This window comes from Amblyomma mixtum, chromosome 2 (genome assembly GCF_055824585.1).
Source record: "Amblyomma mixtum isolate Tamu chromosome 2, ASM5582458v1, whole genome shotgun sequence".
In the NCBI taxonomy this organism is placed as follows: domain Eukaryota; kingdom Metazoa; phylum Arthropoda; class Arachnida; order Ixodida; family Ixodidae; genus Amblyomma; species Amblyomma mixtum.
Window position 1 is genome coordinate 261,609,271 of NC_143013.1, and position 19,182 is coordinate 261,628,452.

General features: G+C 49.1%; 1 protein-coding gene across 2 annotated transcripts; it reads left to right on the top strand.

Annotated features, from left to right (window-relative positions):
- Positions 1–224: 224 nt before the first annotated feature.
- LOC149363771 (uncharacterized) lies at positions 225–18,744 on the top strand. Of its 2 annotated transcripts, none has more exons than XM_089573715.1 (3): positions 225–1,001; positions 16,211–16,306; positions 18,565–18,744. In XM_089573715.1, the coding sequence occupies exons 1-2, from the start codon at positions 711–713 to the stop codon at positions 16,262–16,264; spliced, it is 345 nt and encodes a 114-aa protein (XP_089429841.1). In that variant the 5' UTR covers positions 225–710; the 3' UTR covers positions 16,265–16,306; positions 18,565–18,744. The 2 variants fall into 2 exon arrangements, with proteins under 2 accessions (XP_089429841.1, XP_089429840.1); XM_089573714.1 differs by lacking the exons at positions 16,211–16,306; positions 18,565–18,744 and adding exons at positions 4,501–4,758; positions 5,568–5,741 and having other exon boundaries at positions 426–1,001.
- The last annotated feature ends 438 nt before the right edge of the window (positions 18,745–19,182 follow it).

Here is a 19,182-nt window from a genome sequence, read left to right on the forward strand (position 1 = left end):
GTATTTCACATCTAGGTGCACACCTGAACCGTGCCGTGAGAGATGGAGAAACGGACTAATTGAAGAAAAATAAAAATTAAAAATTTGTTTTCGAGGAAAGGAAATCGTGCAGTGCCTGTCTCACATATCTCAGTGGACACCAGAACCGCGCCGTAATGGAAGGGAGGGAGGTAGGAGTGAAAGAAGAAAGAGAGAAAGAGGTGCCGTAGTGGTCGTCTCCGGAATATTAGTTGTCGTCAGCTCCGACGGGGGGCGCCAGGCGTCCGTGAGGGGGAGGGGGTACTATAGACGACAGCAGATAGAAAAGAGTGTAATCATGGTTAACTTAGTCGAACCAAACTCACACAGCTTCGCTGTGTTATCAGTCTTACACGAGCGTGTAATCTGAACTACAATTTTTTCTACATTTTTTTTTTACCGCCACAGTGTGCCTACTGGCAAGAAGTCCTCTCAAATTCACAGCGTTCACAGAAAGGACGCGAAGTTGATTGGGTAGGCGTCCGAAACATGTGCTACAAGCCAACCAATCAACGTGCTACCGCAGCTACAGGAACATCAACGTCACGGCATTGACGCGAACGCAACGGACGAGTGTAAGCTACGTCAAGCTTGCAGCAGCCGCTGAGCCTTCAGAGTTACCAGCTCCCAGCGTTCACTTCGGTGCGCGTACAGGGCACAGGATTGTGTTTGCGCTCACACCAACTGGCCACATGTTCGACCTCGCAAGCGCCAGCATGGCTGTATGTGTGCCGAGCACACCCAAGAAAAGCACTTCAAAGAGTTCTTTGCACCTCACCGCCATCAGCGGCTGCACTCTACTCGGACGACCGAGCCAGCGTCTCTGCTTCCAGCGCCTGAATCCCCGGGGCACGGTTCAGCGACGCAGTATGCGGAGGGCCGCCCAGAGCTTGCCTCAGGAGGAAACCCAGCACGGCGCCGCAATTAGAGCGAAGAATTCTTCCCTCGAACAGGAGTTGCCAGAGCCGGGGGAACGTGAGCAGGTAAGAAACATTAGGTATGCTGGTGTCGTTATTTGGGGATGCTACACGTAGGTGCGTTTTTTTTTTTGCGTTCTTTGAAACAAAAGATTGTCGACACAGTGTGCGAAATTGCCGGGCAGATTTCCGACAAGAAATGATTTCCAGGTGCGCGTTAATTAGCAAGCTCTAACAGTAAGGCACATATTCAATATAAACAAGATTCATTAAGTCGAAGGCGCGAATTGAAATCGACAATGGCGCATTGTCTTTGTGACATCACGGTGGACACCTAAACGGCGCCATAAGGGAAGGGATAATGGAGGCATTGAGAGAAGACGGAAACCGCCTTGGCATCTTCATTAACGTGCACTCACATCGCACACCACGCCGACACCTTTTGCGATTAGTCGCCATCTAAATGCAGCCGCCGCGGCCGGGTTCGAGCCCCGGCACCACCGCTTGGGATACCACGTGACTTGGAGACAGTGTAACAGTTGCTACGTCGGCAGTCTCTCTATTTCGATACGCATAAGATGCACAACGGACCGGTTGTGTCAACTCTTCGGCGTCGCCTTGAAGCCGCGTCCGATCACCCACTTGATGTAGCTCGCCGATAAGGCGTACTGCAGGGGACGCGTGCTAAACGAGCCGCTGAAACCGAGGAGCATGAGACGCTACGCTAGCGAAGCAATGATACAGAGTTTTCGCTCTGTATAACTAGGTTGATAAGAGTTAAACTCACGAAATTTTCATCTTTCCTTCACTTGCAACAAGAAGAATCTCATGGGCCTGAAAACAAACATGGACCAGGGGCACGGGGAGTGCCTTGGCGTGTCTTAAGCAGTGCCCTAAATTCGCCAGTATTGCGAATAAAAGCAAAACGGTAAAAGATTGGTTCTGTGTGAGAAAGATGGTGCATTTGTGGCAGCGATTCAAGAGAAGTGAATAGAAAGGTGTTTGCTGCGGTTTTGAAAATCGCCATGCGGTCGGTAGTATCTCGCCGCGGTGGCTGAGTGGTTAGCGCGCTCGGCCACTGGGCCGGAGAGTGCGGGTTCGAACCGGACCGCGGCGGCCGCGTTTCAGTGGAGGCGCAGCGCAAAGAGACTCCAGTGTACTGTGCGCAGTCGTTGCACGCTAAAGATCGCCAGGGGGTCGAAATTGTTGCGGAGCCCTCCACAGCGGCACTTTTTTTTCTTCTCTCGCTTTCTCCTGTCCTTGGGGCGCTGTAGAAGTGACCACCAAGATGCGAGACAAATACTACGCCATTTCGTTTCCTCAAAAGCCAATTTTCATTTCAGCACTATGATCACCTGCTTGCCAGCGCGTTAAATCTTTGCACCTGCAGAGCATGTCCTTTCATTTTTAGCGTTGCGGCGCCACCGAAACGCCTCCGCACGTTCCATGTTTGGAGCCGGGTCCTCAGGCTTAGTAGCCGAGCGCTATAAACGCTCAGCAGCCACGGTGGGTTCCACGTAGGTGGCAAGAGTGCTGTGACGAATGTTGCAGTGGAAAAGAGAAGACTACTTCACATGTGCGCCGCAGAGTTACGCGTGCTGTTTGACATCTGAAAAAAAAAAACGGTTGAGGTTTAGCTCTAGTTAAACCTGGAGACGCGATAGCTATAGCTGGCTGAGTGGAACTAGCTGAGTCGAATTTTAAAGCCTGTCTTTCGCGGATGCGTTTCGCTGGGCGTTCCTTTTAAAGTGAAAAGCTTCACTACGCTAGTCAACACCGCGCTTCGCGTGAGCCGGCATATGTCGGAGCACGAGTGACGTCACGCACGGCACAGGCTACTGCGCATGGGCGCCGCCGCTTCTTCTCGCCACCGTTTGACCTTTCACCGCAGCCGTGCGCAGTGCGCGTTTGGAAGGAGGGGTATATAAGGCGCGCTTGGCCATAGAACAGGCGCACGCTCCCGCGCGCTATGCGTCATCGTTTGACGTTCACCGCAAGCGCGCGTTTATCGCGGATCAGCGCAGCTTTTCGCTTCGAGATATAACCTTAGCTAAGCCCCAGCCATTTTTTTTTTCATCTTCGTTCCTGGTTGTGGATTCACAGTTACTGCGTGATTTCCTTTCCTCACATTCATTTTCTTCATTACGGAAACTCTTTCTGTTCGTTCTTTCACTCCCACTACCTCCCTTCCTCTACAAAAGAATGACGAGTGTCCACCGAGATATGCGAGACAGTTACTGCGTAATTCGCTTTCCTCAAATACAGCTTTGATTTTCTTCACTACGGCCCCTCTTTGTCTTTCTTCTTTCACTCCCACTTCCTCCCTTCCTGTATGGTGCGGTTCGGATGTCGACCGTGGACCGACCACGGCCGAGGCGCAACCACGGCGAAAGTGTGACCATGTTGAAGAGGCGAAGCGACTGGGATGGAGTAGCTATCGCTAAAAAATTAGATTGGTTTTTGAGCAAGGAAAATCGCGTTGTATCTCTCCCAAATCTCGGTGAAAACCGCCTAAAGGCAGGGAGAAAGGCGTCGGTTAAGGAAGAAAGGGGGGATACAGATTCCGTGGTCGAGCGCTGCGCAACAATTTCGATCATCTGTGGATCTTCGCATCGCACTGCATACGGGTGCCTTTTCAGTTGCTCCTCCATCGAAATGGGACCGCCGAGGTCGGGTTCGAACCCGAGCACTCCGGCCCGGTAGACGAGCCCGCTTACCACTGAGCCAACGTGGTGATTGCACTCGTAAGCCACGCTAATTCTCATTGGCTCCTTTGAGGGCAAGAATTCGCTGATTCCCTGCGCTCAACAGCACTTTTATTTAATTGTAGTGAGTGACGTCGCTATTCTTCTCGGCCATCTACTTACAGAGAAAAGAAAGCAGGCTTCATACTGGCAAAAAATTTCTATAATTTAGCGAACAGATTACTCGACGCCATTCAATAATTTTCAATCGGATCATTATGAAACTGCATTTCAAAAGAGGTTCTTTTTGCTTGATATGTATCTGGCGCCTTCGGCAGAACATGGCCACCAACCTGAACAATGCACGCCGGGCAGGAGTGCGTAACAACTGTTGTACGATAAAGAATTCAAGAAAGGAGCAAACTCAGCAGCATCGTGACAGCAAGCTGTTCAGCATTCCGGCAAGCATCGCGCAAATTCAAGTTTATATCACAGTAACGACAACTGCAGTCTTGGCGCTCCTTTCAAGCTCAAAGCAACAAACAATTACATTAAGTCCAAGCTACGGATAACGTGGTCGCTTCCCTCAAAGGCAAGGTTTAACCGGAAGGATATAGGAAGAGAAGTTGTTGTCCTCCATTGGACGTTGTTAGGCTATAATGATTTTGATCACTATGAGAAGCTCAGTTATTTAAAGGATCCTGATTGTCGCAGAAAATCAGGACATTATATTTCAATTCACGAGAAAAAATGAACAAGAACGGGGAATGCTGCAGGTTGATCGAAATTTTAATTGATGCGCGTAGTTGCTGCCTTGATTGAGAGTGTTATTTGTTACGGTTCTGTCAAATTTGCATGTCTTTATTACTTCTCCGTTCTAGCATCTCCGGCGAAGCGATGGCGGTGCCACCACTTCCTGTAGCAGCAGCTTGGAGCAGTCACGGATCTCGGATTCGGAAGAAATCGAGAGTGCTACGGCCTTTGTATGCCCCGCACTGCTCCGGGCCCTCCTGCGCCTCAAGCTCCGCGAACGGCTCTTCACCGATTTCCGGGCAATTGGCGACCATTGTGATCACGAGGGCGCCTACACAGCGGGACATTAGGTGCTCCTGGTTTCCCAATCCGGCACTGGTGTGCAGGTATATAATATGTCCCTTTGATAGACCTTAGAAATATAAGCTGAACATTCACAAGGATTTTAACAGCTACTGCTACATGCTCATTACGAACGTGCTAACTTTAATCCCCTTTCATTATTGAGGGCTCTTTGAGAAAGCTCTCTTCTGGAGATAAGACTTTCAGATGCTGCGGGCAACTCATCTATAACTTTCACCAACTTAAGGATAAATCCTCGTCGTCGCTCTATTTATCACTGTAGGCTCGTTACCAGCCTGCATGATATTTACCCTGTACCATAACCTGCACAATGCTGAATCCGCGGATTTCACGGTACTAGATATCTCGGAAATACTTCCAACGTGATGAGCGTGGAAATGCCGTGCTGTTAAATGGTTACCATTATGACAGACCTGTGGCCATTGCGAAAGAGTTGGAATAAACCAGTTTGCAGTCCGGATACGCAGAAGACAGGAATGCTGCCCTAATTATCGGGGCTTAAAACAGGGGAAGCAGGAACAGGAAGACTTATTTTTCCTCCTTTTTCTACGATACACTGACGGCAGGTTTGCTTTCTAAATGTCCACTGCCTGGCATAAAGACCACAGGAGCTAACAAATAACGCGTATAGCGCGGTCTGTTGCGACACAACGTCATATCATCAGGGCGCCAGCTAGGCGAGATTTTTTGATCCTCTATCCGATGGTACCGTTCTTTTTCGTATTAACCCATTCGTTCGGACGTAATAATGCCGACAAGCTCCACAAACACAGCCATACAACGCTTACGCTTTAAAAGAGCATGCGTGCATTGTTTTATCCTTTCATCGCAGGCATACACATCATTTCGCGCCGGGCCAACTGGACGTGGAGCCGCCTCGTCAAGGCCACCTGACCTGCCCCCAACAGAACTCCAGTGCGTCTCCGCGGCACCCTTTCGCTCATCTAACGGACTTATTCAGTTTAATGATATTTGACATCTACGTTTAATAAATGCTGTGATCATACTTTCACTATCAAAACATTCCGACCGCGGCGCCCGCGTTTTAATGGACGCAAAATGCAAAAAACAGCCCGGTTGCTGCGCAATGCCGGCGTGCGTTAAAGATACACAGGTGGTCTACGGCGTCCTTCGTAGCCTTAGTCGATTTTGGACGTTACAAACCCTGATAAACCATAAACCTTAAACCGTGAAACACGCCACCTCCTTTGTCCTGTTCCCTACGCAGCCGCCACGGTGGCTCAGTGGTTATGGCACTCTGTCTGACCCGCAAGGCACAGGTTCCATCCTGGCTATGGAGGTCGAATTTCGATGGAGCTGAAATTCTGAGAGGCCCGTGTACTGTGTGATGTCCGTGCACGTTAAATAATCCCAGATGGCCGAAATTTCCAGAGCCCTTCACAGGGGGTTCCCTCACAGCCTGAGTCGCTTTGGGAGTTTAAACTTCATAGAACCAAAACCAATAGTTGGCCCGTTTCTGGGAGGGAATCCGCTGATCGTCTGGGTTTTACAGCATTTTCCTTATTGAAGCGCAAGCTTCAAAACCGGTCACCATGTTTGGAAATTTCACCTTCATTTGGCACTTTTCCTAATAGAAGGTTTAACTTCACTACGCTATGTAAATCCAAGGTTCCCGTAGATTTCGCCGTCATTTGGCCTCCAGATAAAACAGAGGAAAGGAAACGTGCATAAATGGCCTTCTGAGCTGTCCCTCCTCGGCCACCTGGTGATCTTTAACACGCGCTAGCACACGGGCGCCTTTACAGTTTCCCCTGCATAATAAACGCAGAAAATTGTTTAGAAGTTTAGCCCGCCAAGGTGGTGGTGGTGAAAAACATTTATCGTGCATTAGATTTTTTTTACAGAGGTGATTGGGGTAGGCCCCATTGGCCCTTTCCCCTAACAATACTAGGTGGAGCCCCTATTCCGGGGCCCCATTGGCAAGCAACGCCGCCCGCGTCCGGTTAACCAAGGCCACAGTTAACGGGCTCACTTTCAAAGCCTGCAACGCAACACACGCGGAGGCGATTGCCATTGCTCTGGCTCTCACTAATCCCAAGTCGAAACAGACCATCACCGACTCGCGAGGGGCCTGTCGGAACTATGAGTTGGGCTTGGCTCCCCTGCTTACCTGGCGCATACTGGAATATAGCTGCCGATGCGAAGATCCAACTCCACGTCACCTGATTTGGGCTCCCGGTCACCAGGGACTCCAAGGAAACGATCAGGCCGATCAGGCCGCCCGCGCACTCTCTCCCCGGGCTATCTCCTTCTCCTTGGAAGCCAACTCCCAATCAGAGTATCTGGCCTTTACATTCAAACACGTCACCGACATACTACAAGGAGGAGCACCGGCGCTGCCCGGCCCCTTGTAAGGTACTCCGCCTGTCAGCGCCTCCTCGTCAAAATTCTAACACTGTACTGTGCCCAGCGGTACTTAAACATTTCAAAACACCTTTTGATGGCACATGCCAGTTCTGTGGGGAGGTGGCTCACACCTTCCACATGGTTTGGGCGTGTCAATCAAACCCATCTATCCCCCCCAACCCCACCAGACAGGACTGGGAGGCGGCCCTCCTCGGCTGTCAGGACCCGCCGTGGTGGCTCAGGGGTTAGGCGCTCGGCTACCGAGCCTGAGTACCCCGGTTCGAACCCGATCGTGGCGGCCGCGTTTCGATGAAGGCGAAACGAAAAAGGCGTCCATGTGCTGTGAGATGTCAGTACACGTTAAAGATCCCCAGGTGGTCGAAATTATTCTGGAGACCTCTACTACGGCACCTCTTTCACTCTTTTCTCTTTCGCTCCCACCTTCCTCCATCCCCTTACTGCGCAGTTCAGGTGTCCACCAAGATTTGAGGCAGACTGCTCTATTTTCTTTCCTCTAAACAAATTAAGCGAAAGCTTCACTACGGGACCTCGGGCTTTGCGGCGATTGCGGTTTTCATCTTTATTTCGCATTTAAACAAAAACGAAGAAAGGAAAGTGCATAGCTGTTCCAGTTACAACCAGCGCCATCGCTTCGGCGCACACAGACGCCTTTTAAAGCCTTCAATTCCTCATCGTTGCCAACACAAGGTTGTCAGCCGAAGCTTGTCAGCAGATGTGTCATGCTTTTTGGTTTGTCGAAATGGTTTTGACGTCAGAGGGCGCAGATCACTGATCTCCACTAGGGGAGATTAGTGGCGCGGATTCAAAGAAATCAGGTCACCCACAGAAATAAAGAAATTAAGAAAAATAAAAGAAAAGTAAGTAGAAAAGTAAAAATAAAAAATCGCAGTAAATAAACATACAAGAAAATAAAAATTTAAAGAAAAGTGAGGAAATGAAAAGTAAAATAAAAAATAAAAAGGTAAATAATGAACATAAAAAAATAAGAGAAAATCTAGGATAGAAAAATAAAATAAAGACATCAATGCCAAATAGTGCGCCAGGTAATACCCCTGTCACACGAGCACTTTAAAGGCATTTAAAGAAAAAGATATCTCACACAAAGGAGTTGCACCCGCAGACACACGCCAAAGTTTCATCTCCTTTTCAGAAGCGGTCTTTTCCGAAACCGGAGATCACAGATCTCTCATATGGCTGGAAAGGCGTAGCCTCCAACGCAGTGGGCACCAGTAATTATCATGCAATAAAGAAACGAAGCAATAGTGCATTTTTATTTCAAGTGTACACATCACAAAAAAGGGTTTTGTCTTTCGCTGAACCTTAAAGGGGCTGCGAAACACTGCCTGGGGGAATACCGGCTATACTTCAGGTGGGTTCTTTATGTCACACAGATGCTGACTCAAAAAGAATTACAGGAATCGGTGCACAGGAACGGGAGTTATTCAATGAAGAAATTCGAAAATACAAGCAAAAAAAACGCTGCCCTCAACTCGATTTTGGCGGGGCTTCCCACTCCTATTTCGCTCTCCCAATGACGGCACGTGGCGCAACCAATCAAACAGCCAGCCAGAGCACGTCGCGGAAGTTTGTACTCCATGGTTGCCTGCTCTCTGTGAGACTGGCAGCGTTGTTTCCATGCCAGAGCGCCTCTGGTGGTGTATTTTTATTTTACTTGCCTTGCAGGGCTTTTAGCTAAGACAAACAAATTGTCTTTGTTGATATAATATAAAACGCAGACAGGTGACAAAATGTTTCTCTATTTATTCACACAATTTGCAGTATATTTACTGTTTGTCCGGTCATCAAGCTCGCGCCAGGTGATGTCATATCCGCTGCTAAAAACCCGCCACACCATCAGAGCCATGAAGTTGTTTTTGGGGGGACATTAAAATATTAAAAAACGGAATATACGCGGTGTTACCGACGCTGATAGCACCATTATAACTCACTGTATGCAATCAACAGGCAAAACAGTTAACTAAGATTGTGTTTCTGGGCCCCTTTAAGTAGGCGCAATTTTGCACTTTTTGCACGGCGCTCTCGTAAGCAGTTCGAAAATATCACGTGACGCTAACCAACGATGCAAATTCGCGCCATTTTCTGCTACCATTTTCGAATAAACTGTATCTAAATTCACTAAAACAAGCATATTATAATACGTTTCTAATTTCTATATTGAAATACGTTGGTTTATTCTAACTGGTTTTGTTTCAGAATCTAGCGCCATGCTTTCCATAGCGTGTTCGGAAGGAAACGATAAAAGGGGATCGCCAGCGCCGTGTGTCTGCAGCGCAACTCCTTTTAATTAGAGGTCTTTCAACTCCGTAAAGGACCGCTTAGGTAAAAGAGTTTTTGCGTGCTCGTGTGACAGAGGTATAAAGCTTTCGCCTTGCAGCACTTCAGAGAGCCAAAGTGCCCCCTGAATTTTCTGTTTATCATCTACATGAAACAGTGGCTGCCGTGGCGTTTCTGTCACAACTTTCAACCCTCCTCCATCTGCACGTGGCAGTGATTGTGGCTCAGCTCGAGCCAGTGGGCAGGCGCGTGCACTTTCCTTTTCATCCTTCCTTCAATCGCATATCACAGCGTTCACAGAGAGGGGAAGAAAAGGATGCTGATTGGATAGGCGCACGAGGCACATTCGGAACGCCCCGCGCTGCGCGTCAGCAACAGCAACGCTCACGGCACTTATACGAACGCCACAGACGAGCGAGGGCTCGGTCAAGCTTGCAGCGGCCGCGGAGCCTTCGGAGTTACCACCTCCGAGGGTCCACTTAGGTGCGAGAACACGACACTGTATCGCGATTCCGTTCGCTGAACTGGCTCCCCGGTCAACTTGGGAAGCACCGTCATGGCTGAGTGTGTGCCGAGCAGACCCAAGAAAAGCACTTCAACGAATTCCCTGCACATCGCAGCCATCAGTGGCGGCACTCGACTCGGACGACCGAGCCAGCGTCCCGGCTTCCAGCGCCTGAATCCCTGCGACACGATTCAGCGGCGCCAGACGCGGAGGGCTCTGCAGCGCGGGCCTCAGGAGGAACCGCAGCACGACGCCGCGAATAGAGCGGAGGATTCTCCCCTCGAACATTAGTTGCCAGAGCCGGGGGAACGTGAGCAGGTAAGAAACATTATACATGCTGGTGTCGTTATTTGGGGATACTACTCGTACGTGTTTTTTTCCTGTTCTTTGAAACAAAGTATGTACGTCCGCAAGTTGTGCGAAATCACTGGGCGCATTGCCGACGACAAATTATTTAGGGGTACGTACGAGTCATTTAGCAAGCTCCAACAGTAAGGCACATTACAAACGCAGTATAAAAAATATTCTTTGCGTCTTAGACGCGAAATGCCGCAGTAACTGTGTCACATCACAATGGACTCCTACTGAACCACGCCGTAAGAGAAGTGATAATGGAGGGAATGAGAGGAGAAAGTAAGAAAGGGAGGGTTTTATAATAATTTCGACCACCTGGGCAGCTTCATTAGCGCGCACTCACATCGCAGAGCCCACCGGCGCATTTTGCGTTCCGCTGCCAACTAAGTGCGTCCGCCGAGGCGGGGTTGGAACCCGGGAACTCCGGCTCAGTAGCCGAGCGCGCTAACCACCGCAGTGGGTAAAGCCCGTGCAGTTTTCTTTTAGAGCAAGAGCTCTATTCCTACATGTATCCCAAGGTGAGTCTTGATGCGCGTTTCACCTTGAGGCCCCAGAACGCAGGCAAACCGCACGAGTCTCGAAGCAAAGGCACCCGCTCTCACTGGCCGGCACCACCCCTGTGATACCACGTGACTAGAAAAGGGTGGTACAGTTGCTACGTCGGCGGTCTCTCCTTTAAGTTTCGATATGCATAAGGCGTCCATCGGACGGGTTGTGTCAAGTCTTCGGCGTCGCCTTGAAGCCGCGTCCGATCATCTGGTCGATATAGCTCGCCGAGATGATGTACCTGCAGAGGACGCGAGTAAACGAGCCGCTGAAACCGAGGAGCAACGAGAAGATAAACCTGCGAAGCAATGATATAGAGCACTCTCTGCATAACTAGAAAATCCTCGTCAAAATTTAATCTCTCCTTCAGTCGCAACAATAAAAGTCTCATCGGCCTCGCACGAAACATTACCCCAGCAAAAAGGGCAATGCTTTGGCGTGTCTTCAACAGTGTCTTAAGAAAGCAAGCAAAAAAGATGGTTTGTCCTGTGTGAACAAGACGGTGCTCGTATTGGCGGCAGCGGTTCAGCGGAAGTGAATAATAAGGTGTTTGCATTGGAACAAAAGATGCTTGCCGCGGATTGAAAAAATTACCGACGATTCCGTTACTTCCTAATGCGAAATTTGAGCGCAGCAAATAAGCTGTTTCACCTTTTCGATAGATTGAGGCAAAGAAATCGAGCAACACATGTATGCGCTATCACAGAATTTTTTTTTTTAGCAGACAGAGGACTTCCATCGGTCGTCTCGCTCATGGCTCAGAAAGAACTGGCAGATAATTTCGCAGTGGCGAACGGCAGCGGCAATTTCGGCTCGGGCGGTGCACATATACAGATCCGCCGCCACCGATCTGGCTCTCTGATTGCCACCGCACAGGGCGAACGGCAGCGGCAATTTCGGCTCGGGCGGTGCACATATACAGATCCGCCGCCACCGATATGGCTCTCTGATTGCCACCGCACAGGGGTTGCATTGGAGGAGGAGCGAAGAAAGGAATTAAGTTCGAGCCGGCGCTTTGACAACCGGAGACTCGCAGGAAGAGGGGGGAGAGGGCGGCGTGTACACCCAGCGGCAAACGATGGGGGCAGAAGCGCGCGCAGCAAGCGGACAACACGATAAAGGGAGGAGGGAAGAGATAGCAGCGACTGACTGATGCCGCTGACGCCGATAGTGAGTCAACCCCAGCTGCGGATGAAAGGGGGGCGGAGCTGGTTACGAGGCCGACGCCGACGACAACGCCGACGACGACGCGAAACCCAGGAACGGACGCCAAAGAGCTGCGCTCTAAAATAGCCATGCACTCGGTAGCGTCCCGGCCGAGTGCCTGATTAGTTAGCGAGTTCGGCTACTGAGCCGGAGATCCTGGGTTCAAACCCGACCGCAGCGGTGCCGTTTTGATAGGGGCGAAACGCAAAAAGGCGCTTGGTGCTGCACTATGTCGGTGCACGGTAAAGATCACGAGGTGGCCTAAATTATTCCGTTGCCCTCCACAACGGCACCTACTTCCCTTTCTCGCTGCCTCAATTATCCCTTTGCATTCGGCGCGTTTCAGGTGCCCACCGAGGTGTGATACAAATAGAGCGCAAATTCCTTTCCTCAAAAGCCAGTTTTCATTTCGGCAGTATGCTGAACTGCTTGCTAGGGCATTGAACTTCGCCCATGCGGATTATGTGATGTCATTTTAGAGCGCAGCTCTTTGGCGTCCGTTCCTGAGTTTCGCGTCGTCGTCGGCGTCGGCCTCGTAACCAGCTCCGCCCCCAATGTCACGCTTTTCAATTGGTCGAAATGCTCGTGACGTCACAGTGCGCGAATTTCAAATGGGGCCAATTGTACTTTGGCTAGTAACCATGCAACCAATCAAAGGGATCGTATAGTGATGCTGCAACTAAGTTGGACTGAGTTTACTTAACTGCTTAATTAATCAATTAGCCTAATTAATATAGAGGAGAATGAAGAGGTCAGAAGAAAACAAAAGAAAGACGCGCGCCGCAGCGACGACAGCGTCCGCGGAAGGAGACGCTGTTGAAAAAAACATAAGTACGAAGCCGCGTTCCCTCCACCACCACGCACATCCCCACTCAGTAAGACGTTGCTCGTTTCATATACGTTGTGTCGAACATCCTAGACAGTTCCAACAATTGACAGGTTAATGACAGAACACGATGGATAGAAATACAATAATATAAATATGAAATAGCCTAATTAACGTTTCTAGTTAGACCGCATAAATCAATAAAACCGAGAAAGAAATTGGTCGAGTTGGGGAATCGAACCAGGGTCTCCGGAGTGCGATACGAGCACGCTAGCCACTCCGTAATGCCAGCTGAATGGTTTGGAATGAACAAAGGCGCGTCTAGCTAATACGGCGTCTTCGTTCACTCCCATCTTCCCCCTTTCCCTTACGGCTAGGTGCAGGTGTCCACCCAGATATGCGAGAGAGATACATTTCCTTTCCTCAAAAAATAAATTTACCGTCCAGCAAGGCGTGCAGCCGAATTGGCGATGGCGTTCTGTGGACTCCCTGGCAGCGTTGCAAGACGCTGTCGCGTTCCACTCTTACAGGCGAAGCTTAACAGGTCTCTCTGCAATACCAGTCGAAATGTTTGGCACGTCACATGAAGTTGGCGAACTGTGCGCCGCAAAGTTGCCCAACGGCTTTCTGGTAGTAGCTGCCTACTTCGCCCCTACCGCACTCACGAAAGACGTCGAGCACTTCCTGCAACTCGCATTAACCGTCCATCGATCCACACCGATGTTAGTAGTGGGGGACTTTAATGTTGACATAAAGACAAACAGCAATTTCCTAACACTTATGCGGGAGAACATCCCGTTCCCCTCGCTCGTAACGCGTCCCACGGCTGTGACAACCTCGCGAGGCACTTGTATAGATCTCGTCTTTGAGAATCAAGCATTGGTGTACCAAGTCGAACATATATCAGTCTATTTCTCCGACCACAAAGCTTCCTTCATGACTGTCAAGAACTGTTAGTGGAGTCTTTGTTAAAGGAATACGTGTGACAAATAAAAAAAAAATTCTGTGATAGCGCATACATGTGTTGCTCGATTTCTGTGCCTCAGTGTATCGAAAAGGTGAAACAGCTTATTTGCTGCGCTCAAATTTTGCATTAGGAGGTAACGTAATCGTCGGTAAATTTTTTTAGCCTTTTTTTCTCTACCGAAACGCGAGCGCACCAGCTTTGTTTAGACCCGCGTTCTACGGCTGCGTAGCCGAGCGCTGTAACTACTGATCAAGCGCTACGGGTGCCATGTAGGTAGTTACGCGTGCTATTTGACTTCCTGAAGAAAACTGCATTGGTTTATGAACAAAGCCAATCTTTTGAGCGAAGCAGATCGCCGCCGCGGTGGCTGAGTGGCTAAGGCGCTCGGGTGCTGACCCGAAAGACGCGGGTTCGATCCCTTCCGCGTCGGTCCAATTCCGATGAAGGCATAATTCTATTTGAAAGGTAAATAAACGTAGCGCAAAGAGACGAGGACACAGAAAGACAGACAACACACGGCGCTAACTTCCAACAATGGTTTATTTCAGAAAGAACGGTGGTTTTATATCGACATCACGACCAACACGCCGTCAAACCATGTGCTAGCAAAGCGTATCAACCAGATATGCGAGCTCTTTTGCCAGCAATGATAGAGAGGGGGTACTAACAGAATTATCCTGTGGCAAGCAGTTTGTAGGGCAAACCGGCAGATGCCTGAATGATAGGCTTCGAGAGCATGGGCGTGACGTAGATGATATGCGTGGAAAAGGGTTGTCAGCCCACTGCCGTTCGTGTCACTGCATACCGCTTCTTGAACAATGCATGGTTTTAAAAGTGCACAATAACCGGTTGACACGAGAAATCATAGAAGCGGAATGGATATCACTTTTGAAACATAATAGTGTTGTACCCCCTCTGTATCATTGCAGGCAAAAGAGCTCGCATATCTGACTGATACGCTTTGCTAGCACATGGTTTGACGGCGTGTTGGTCGTGATGTCGATATAAAACCACCGTTCTTTCTGAAATAAACCATTGTTGGAAGTTATCGCCGTGTGTTGTCTGTCTTTCTGTGTCCTCGTCTCTTTGCGCTACGTTTTTTTTTTACCTTTCAAATATGAACAAACAAGCCAAAGCATATACCCTTCTGCATAATTCTATACGCCCATGTTCTGTGTGATGTCAGCGCACGTTACAGAACCGAAGGTGGTAGAAATTTCCGGAGCCCATAACTACGGCATTCCTCATACCCTGAGTCATTTTGTGACGTTGAACCATCATAAACCATAAACCAATGCAAATCGCTCAATAACCGTCTCAAACCTCGGACGAAACCACATAAAGGAAGGGACAAAGGTGCGGGGGATGGAAGACAGGGGGGAAAGAGATTCCGTAGTGGAGGGCTGCGCAATAATTTCGACCACCTGTGGATCTTCAATGTGCTCTAACATAGCATGCGATACGGGCTTCTTTTCAGTTTCTCCACCAAAGAATTGCGACCGCCGAGGTCGTGTTCAAACCCGGGCACTCCGGCTCAGCAGCCAAGTGCCCTTACCAGCCAACGTGGCAGTTGCACCCCTCAGCCCCACGGCTTCTCAATGGCGCGTTTGAGGGCAAGAATTAGCCGAACCTCTGCGCTTAACAGCAGTGTTACTTACTTGCAGTAAATGACGTCGCTATTCCTCCCGTCCATCTGTTTATAGAAAAGAGAAACCAGGCTCCTTACTGACAGAATATTTCTATATATTTGCTGATTACTAGACACCATTCACTGCTTTTGAAATGTGCATCACCACTGGCACTGCTATGCCGCAAAAGCCCACACTTACACTTCGAAACCTTTTTTTAATGACTGATTACTTTCGGTGCACAACCAGCATATACCTGTGAATAGGCTTCGAAGCGATTCATTACGAAACTCCGCCTTGAAAAGAACAGCCTTTTGGCACGAAGTGTAGCTGGCATCTTCAGCAGAGCATGGGCACCGACCCGAACAGTACACATAAGTGCACTACTGCACATACGTGCAGTAGTGCATAATGACTGTTGTGTGATACAGAATCCAAGCAATGATCAAAGTCAGCAACGTCGTGACAGCAAGCTGTTCTGCATTCTCGCATGCATCGCGCCAATTAAAGTTTCTTTATGTCACAGTAACCAAAACTGCTGTCTTGCCGCTCCTTTAAAGTTCATGGTAACAAAACAACTACATTACGTCGAAGCTCCGGACCAGGTGGCCATCACCTGCACAGGTTTGCTTAAGGGCCGTGGGTGTAGGTCCTGATAGGGCAAAAGGCAGACTTATCTCTGGTAATCGCGCCGAAGATCTAAAGATATGGATGACAGACCTAACATCTAATAATCTTGCCTTCGCTTCCTTCCTTTCAGCATACGTGGGCGTGCCCAACATCCCGACGTGCACTGACCCCCGGTCTGGACTGAGCCAACCGGACTCTTGACAACCACCTATTGAGACAATGACAAGTACGTTGAATTCAGCCCATTCCTTCTAATACCGCACATGCGAATAGTAACGTGCAGATGCTTCACAGGCGCAAAATATACAAGAGTGAGGAACGTGAACGGGGCGGCTTGTGCTTTCGCGGACAAGTATGGACTGCGCTTTGGTGTCCCATCTCTCCATGTGGCAATGCGACACTGGAAAAAGAAGGGTTCGCAGCTTTTTTTGGGATTCTTTCAGTCACTCAAGGCAGAGATGCTTGATGTGAAGAATTGTCCACACGCAGCGAAAAAAAAAAATTAGGGGACACTTTGGCTCTCTATAGTGCTGCAAGGCGAAAGCGTTTCCTGGCGCAGTTTGTTTTTATTTACTTTTTTATTTTTCATATACTGTATTCTTTTATTTATTTTTGTTCGTTTTCCTATTTTATTTTTATGATTATTTTCATATCTTAATTTTATTTTATTTTTTGGTTTATTTTATTTTCTTGATTATATTTTTTATTCTTCTTATTTTATTTATGAAACCCACGCATTCACTAGATGCACCTTTATTCATGCTCGAACCTTGAGCCTTCCTGGCGGAGTGGTAGCGTCTCCGTTCAAATTCCCACCCTCGGCACAGTTTCTTTTTTAAGTACTGACGCTGAAACGTCGACAAATCTGCCGACACGTCTGCCGACGCATCTGTCGACACGGCTGCCGACGCGTCTGCTAACGACTGTATGAGGCATTAAAGGCTTTCGCCTTAAAAGCCTCGATATCGCTTCCTAGCTCTATGTCGCCAGTCTCCTGCAAAGGCGCTCTGGAAAGCGTGTCAGCCGCGATCAGTTCTTCCCCAGGTATATACGTATACCACTTCGTACTGGTGCCTCATCATTCGCATTTTGTCTTTCTAGCCGCGGTGGAAGGTCATCAACTTTTTAAGCCGGAAGCCTTCATTGCCTCATCGCTGTAAGCAGGAGCTGTCGACAGAAATGTTACGCTTTTCAATTGGTCGAAATGCTCATGACCTCACAGCACCCGAATTTCAAGCGGGCACAATTGTACTTTGGCTAGTAACCATGCAACCAATTGAAGGGATGGTATAGTGAAGCTTCAGGTAAAAAAAATTCAGGGGGGCACTTTGCTGACCTAAAGTCACTGAGGCGGAAGCCTTAAGCGCGGTGTTGCTTCTTGTGTCACTGATGTGTGGTTAAGGTGTTAAGCTTCGCCTCTAAGAGTGCAAAGCGACAGCGTCTTGCAACGCCGCCAGAGAGTCCACACAAAAGCCATCGCCCGTTCGGTTCTACGCCTTGCTCGTCGGTATATTGGTTTTTGAGGAAAAGAAATGTATCTGTCTCGCATATCTTGGTGCATACCTGACTGAACCTCACCGTAAGGGAAGTTAGGAAGATGGGAGTGAACGAAGACACCGTATTCACTAGACGCGCCTTTGTTCATTCCAAACCATCGAGCTGACATGGCGGAGTAGTTAGCGTGCTCGGCTCGCACACCGGAGAGCCTGGTTCGATTCCCCCAAATCAAATTTCCTACTTGGTTTTATTTAATTATTTCGTATGGCTAGAAAGGTTAATTAGTCTAAATGGTTAATTAAGCGACTAATTAAACTCAGTCTCACTTACCTGGGGCATCACTGTACCATCCCTTTAATTGGTTGCATGGTTACTAGCCATAGTAGAATTAGCCCCGTTTGAAATTCGCACACTGTGACGTCACTATCATTTCGACCAATTGAAAAGCGTGACAGTTCTTCAGCGCACCGCAGCAAGACTTCGCGGCCGAACGACAGTTGGCGGTCGGTCATGTGACTACTGACGTCATACTACAGGAAGAGATTTGGCACCAAGTCGGCTCTTCAGCGCGCCGCAGCTAGAACTTCGCGGCCGGTCGACCACCTGTGAACGGCGGCAAGCGATTGGCGTCATACAATTTGCAAGAGCTTGCAGGCCTTGCTGGGGTAATGGATGTGTGTTGCAGCGTGTGGTATGACGTCATCCACAGACATCCAGGTGCTATCGGGTGTAGAGAAAAGTAGCACCTGCTCGCCGGTTCTTCGGTATAGCTATGGAAGACTTTGGACGCGAGTCAAGATTCTTGTGTTATGTTACCGTTTAACCTGATGGAGGCTATGAATATCGAAGATGCTACAAGTTACACCCCTTGCTTTCGCAATTACCTAGGCTTAACCAAAGCTATGCCCCAGCAATTTTTTATACCCATACATGTGTTGTCCTGAGTGGAAAAATGAGCTTTGTTATGCTTTTCCACTTTCATCGCAGGGTCCCGGACACGTCCATGTAATTTTGCGCCACGCCAACTAGACGTGGAGACGCCTGGTCCAGACCAACTGCCCCCAGGAGAAACCCAATGCTTCTCCTCTCTGTCCCTTCGCTGGTCTATTAGATGTATTTATTAATAGCTTAGCTAAACGTGTAATAAACGCTGTGAACATACTTTCACCATGAAAACACGCTTTTATTTCTTTGCCCGATCTGTACGCTCGCATCGCTTCAGCGGGTACAGCATTGGCAGCGCCTTTGACTGCTTCATGAAATAATAGATTTTGATTGATTTGCAGCAGCCTCAGTGTATTTATATATATTGTCACGACCAGAGGAGCCGTGAAGGTAGACGTCGGGAAGAACCCAAGACCGGGAGCCTTCTTTTAATTATGGAGCGAGCTTCCACGACACAGCACAGAACAGCGCGCCACGAGAGCCCACCGCCGCTTCGTCGTCGTCTTCGACTCAGCGCGGAGGCCGCCCTGAGGGTGAGATAGGTGGGGCTGGCTGCAGGGACAGTCGTAGGCAGGGCGGGCAGTGGCGTCGCCATGAGTGGAGTGGTAGTTGAAGGCGCGCTGACAATAGGAAGGGCCTCGGGGGACAGGCCGCGGATCC

What these genes read in the sequence shown, in the direction of transcription:
- LOC149363771 (XM_089573714.1), top strand. Translation starts at nt 711, where the DNA reads ATGTTCGACCTCGCAAGCGCCAGCATGGCTGTATGTGTGCCGAGCACA. An exon ending in AGCCGGGGGAACGTGAGCAG is followed by an intron (nt 1,002 to 4,500) that starts GTAAGAAACATT and finishes TCTCCGTTCTAG; the next exon opens with CATCTCCGGCGAAGCGATGG.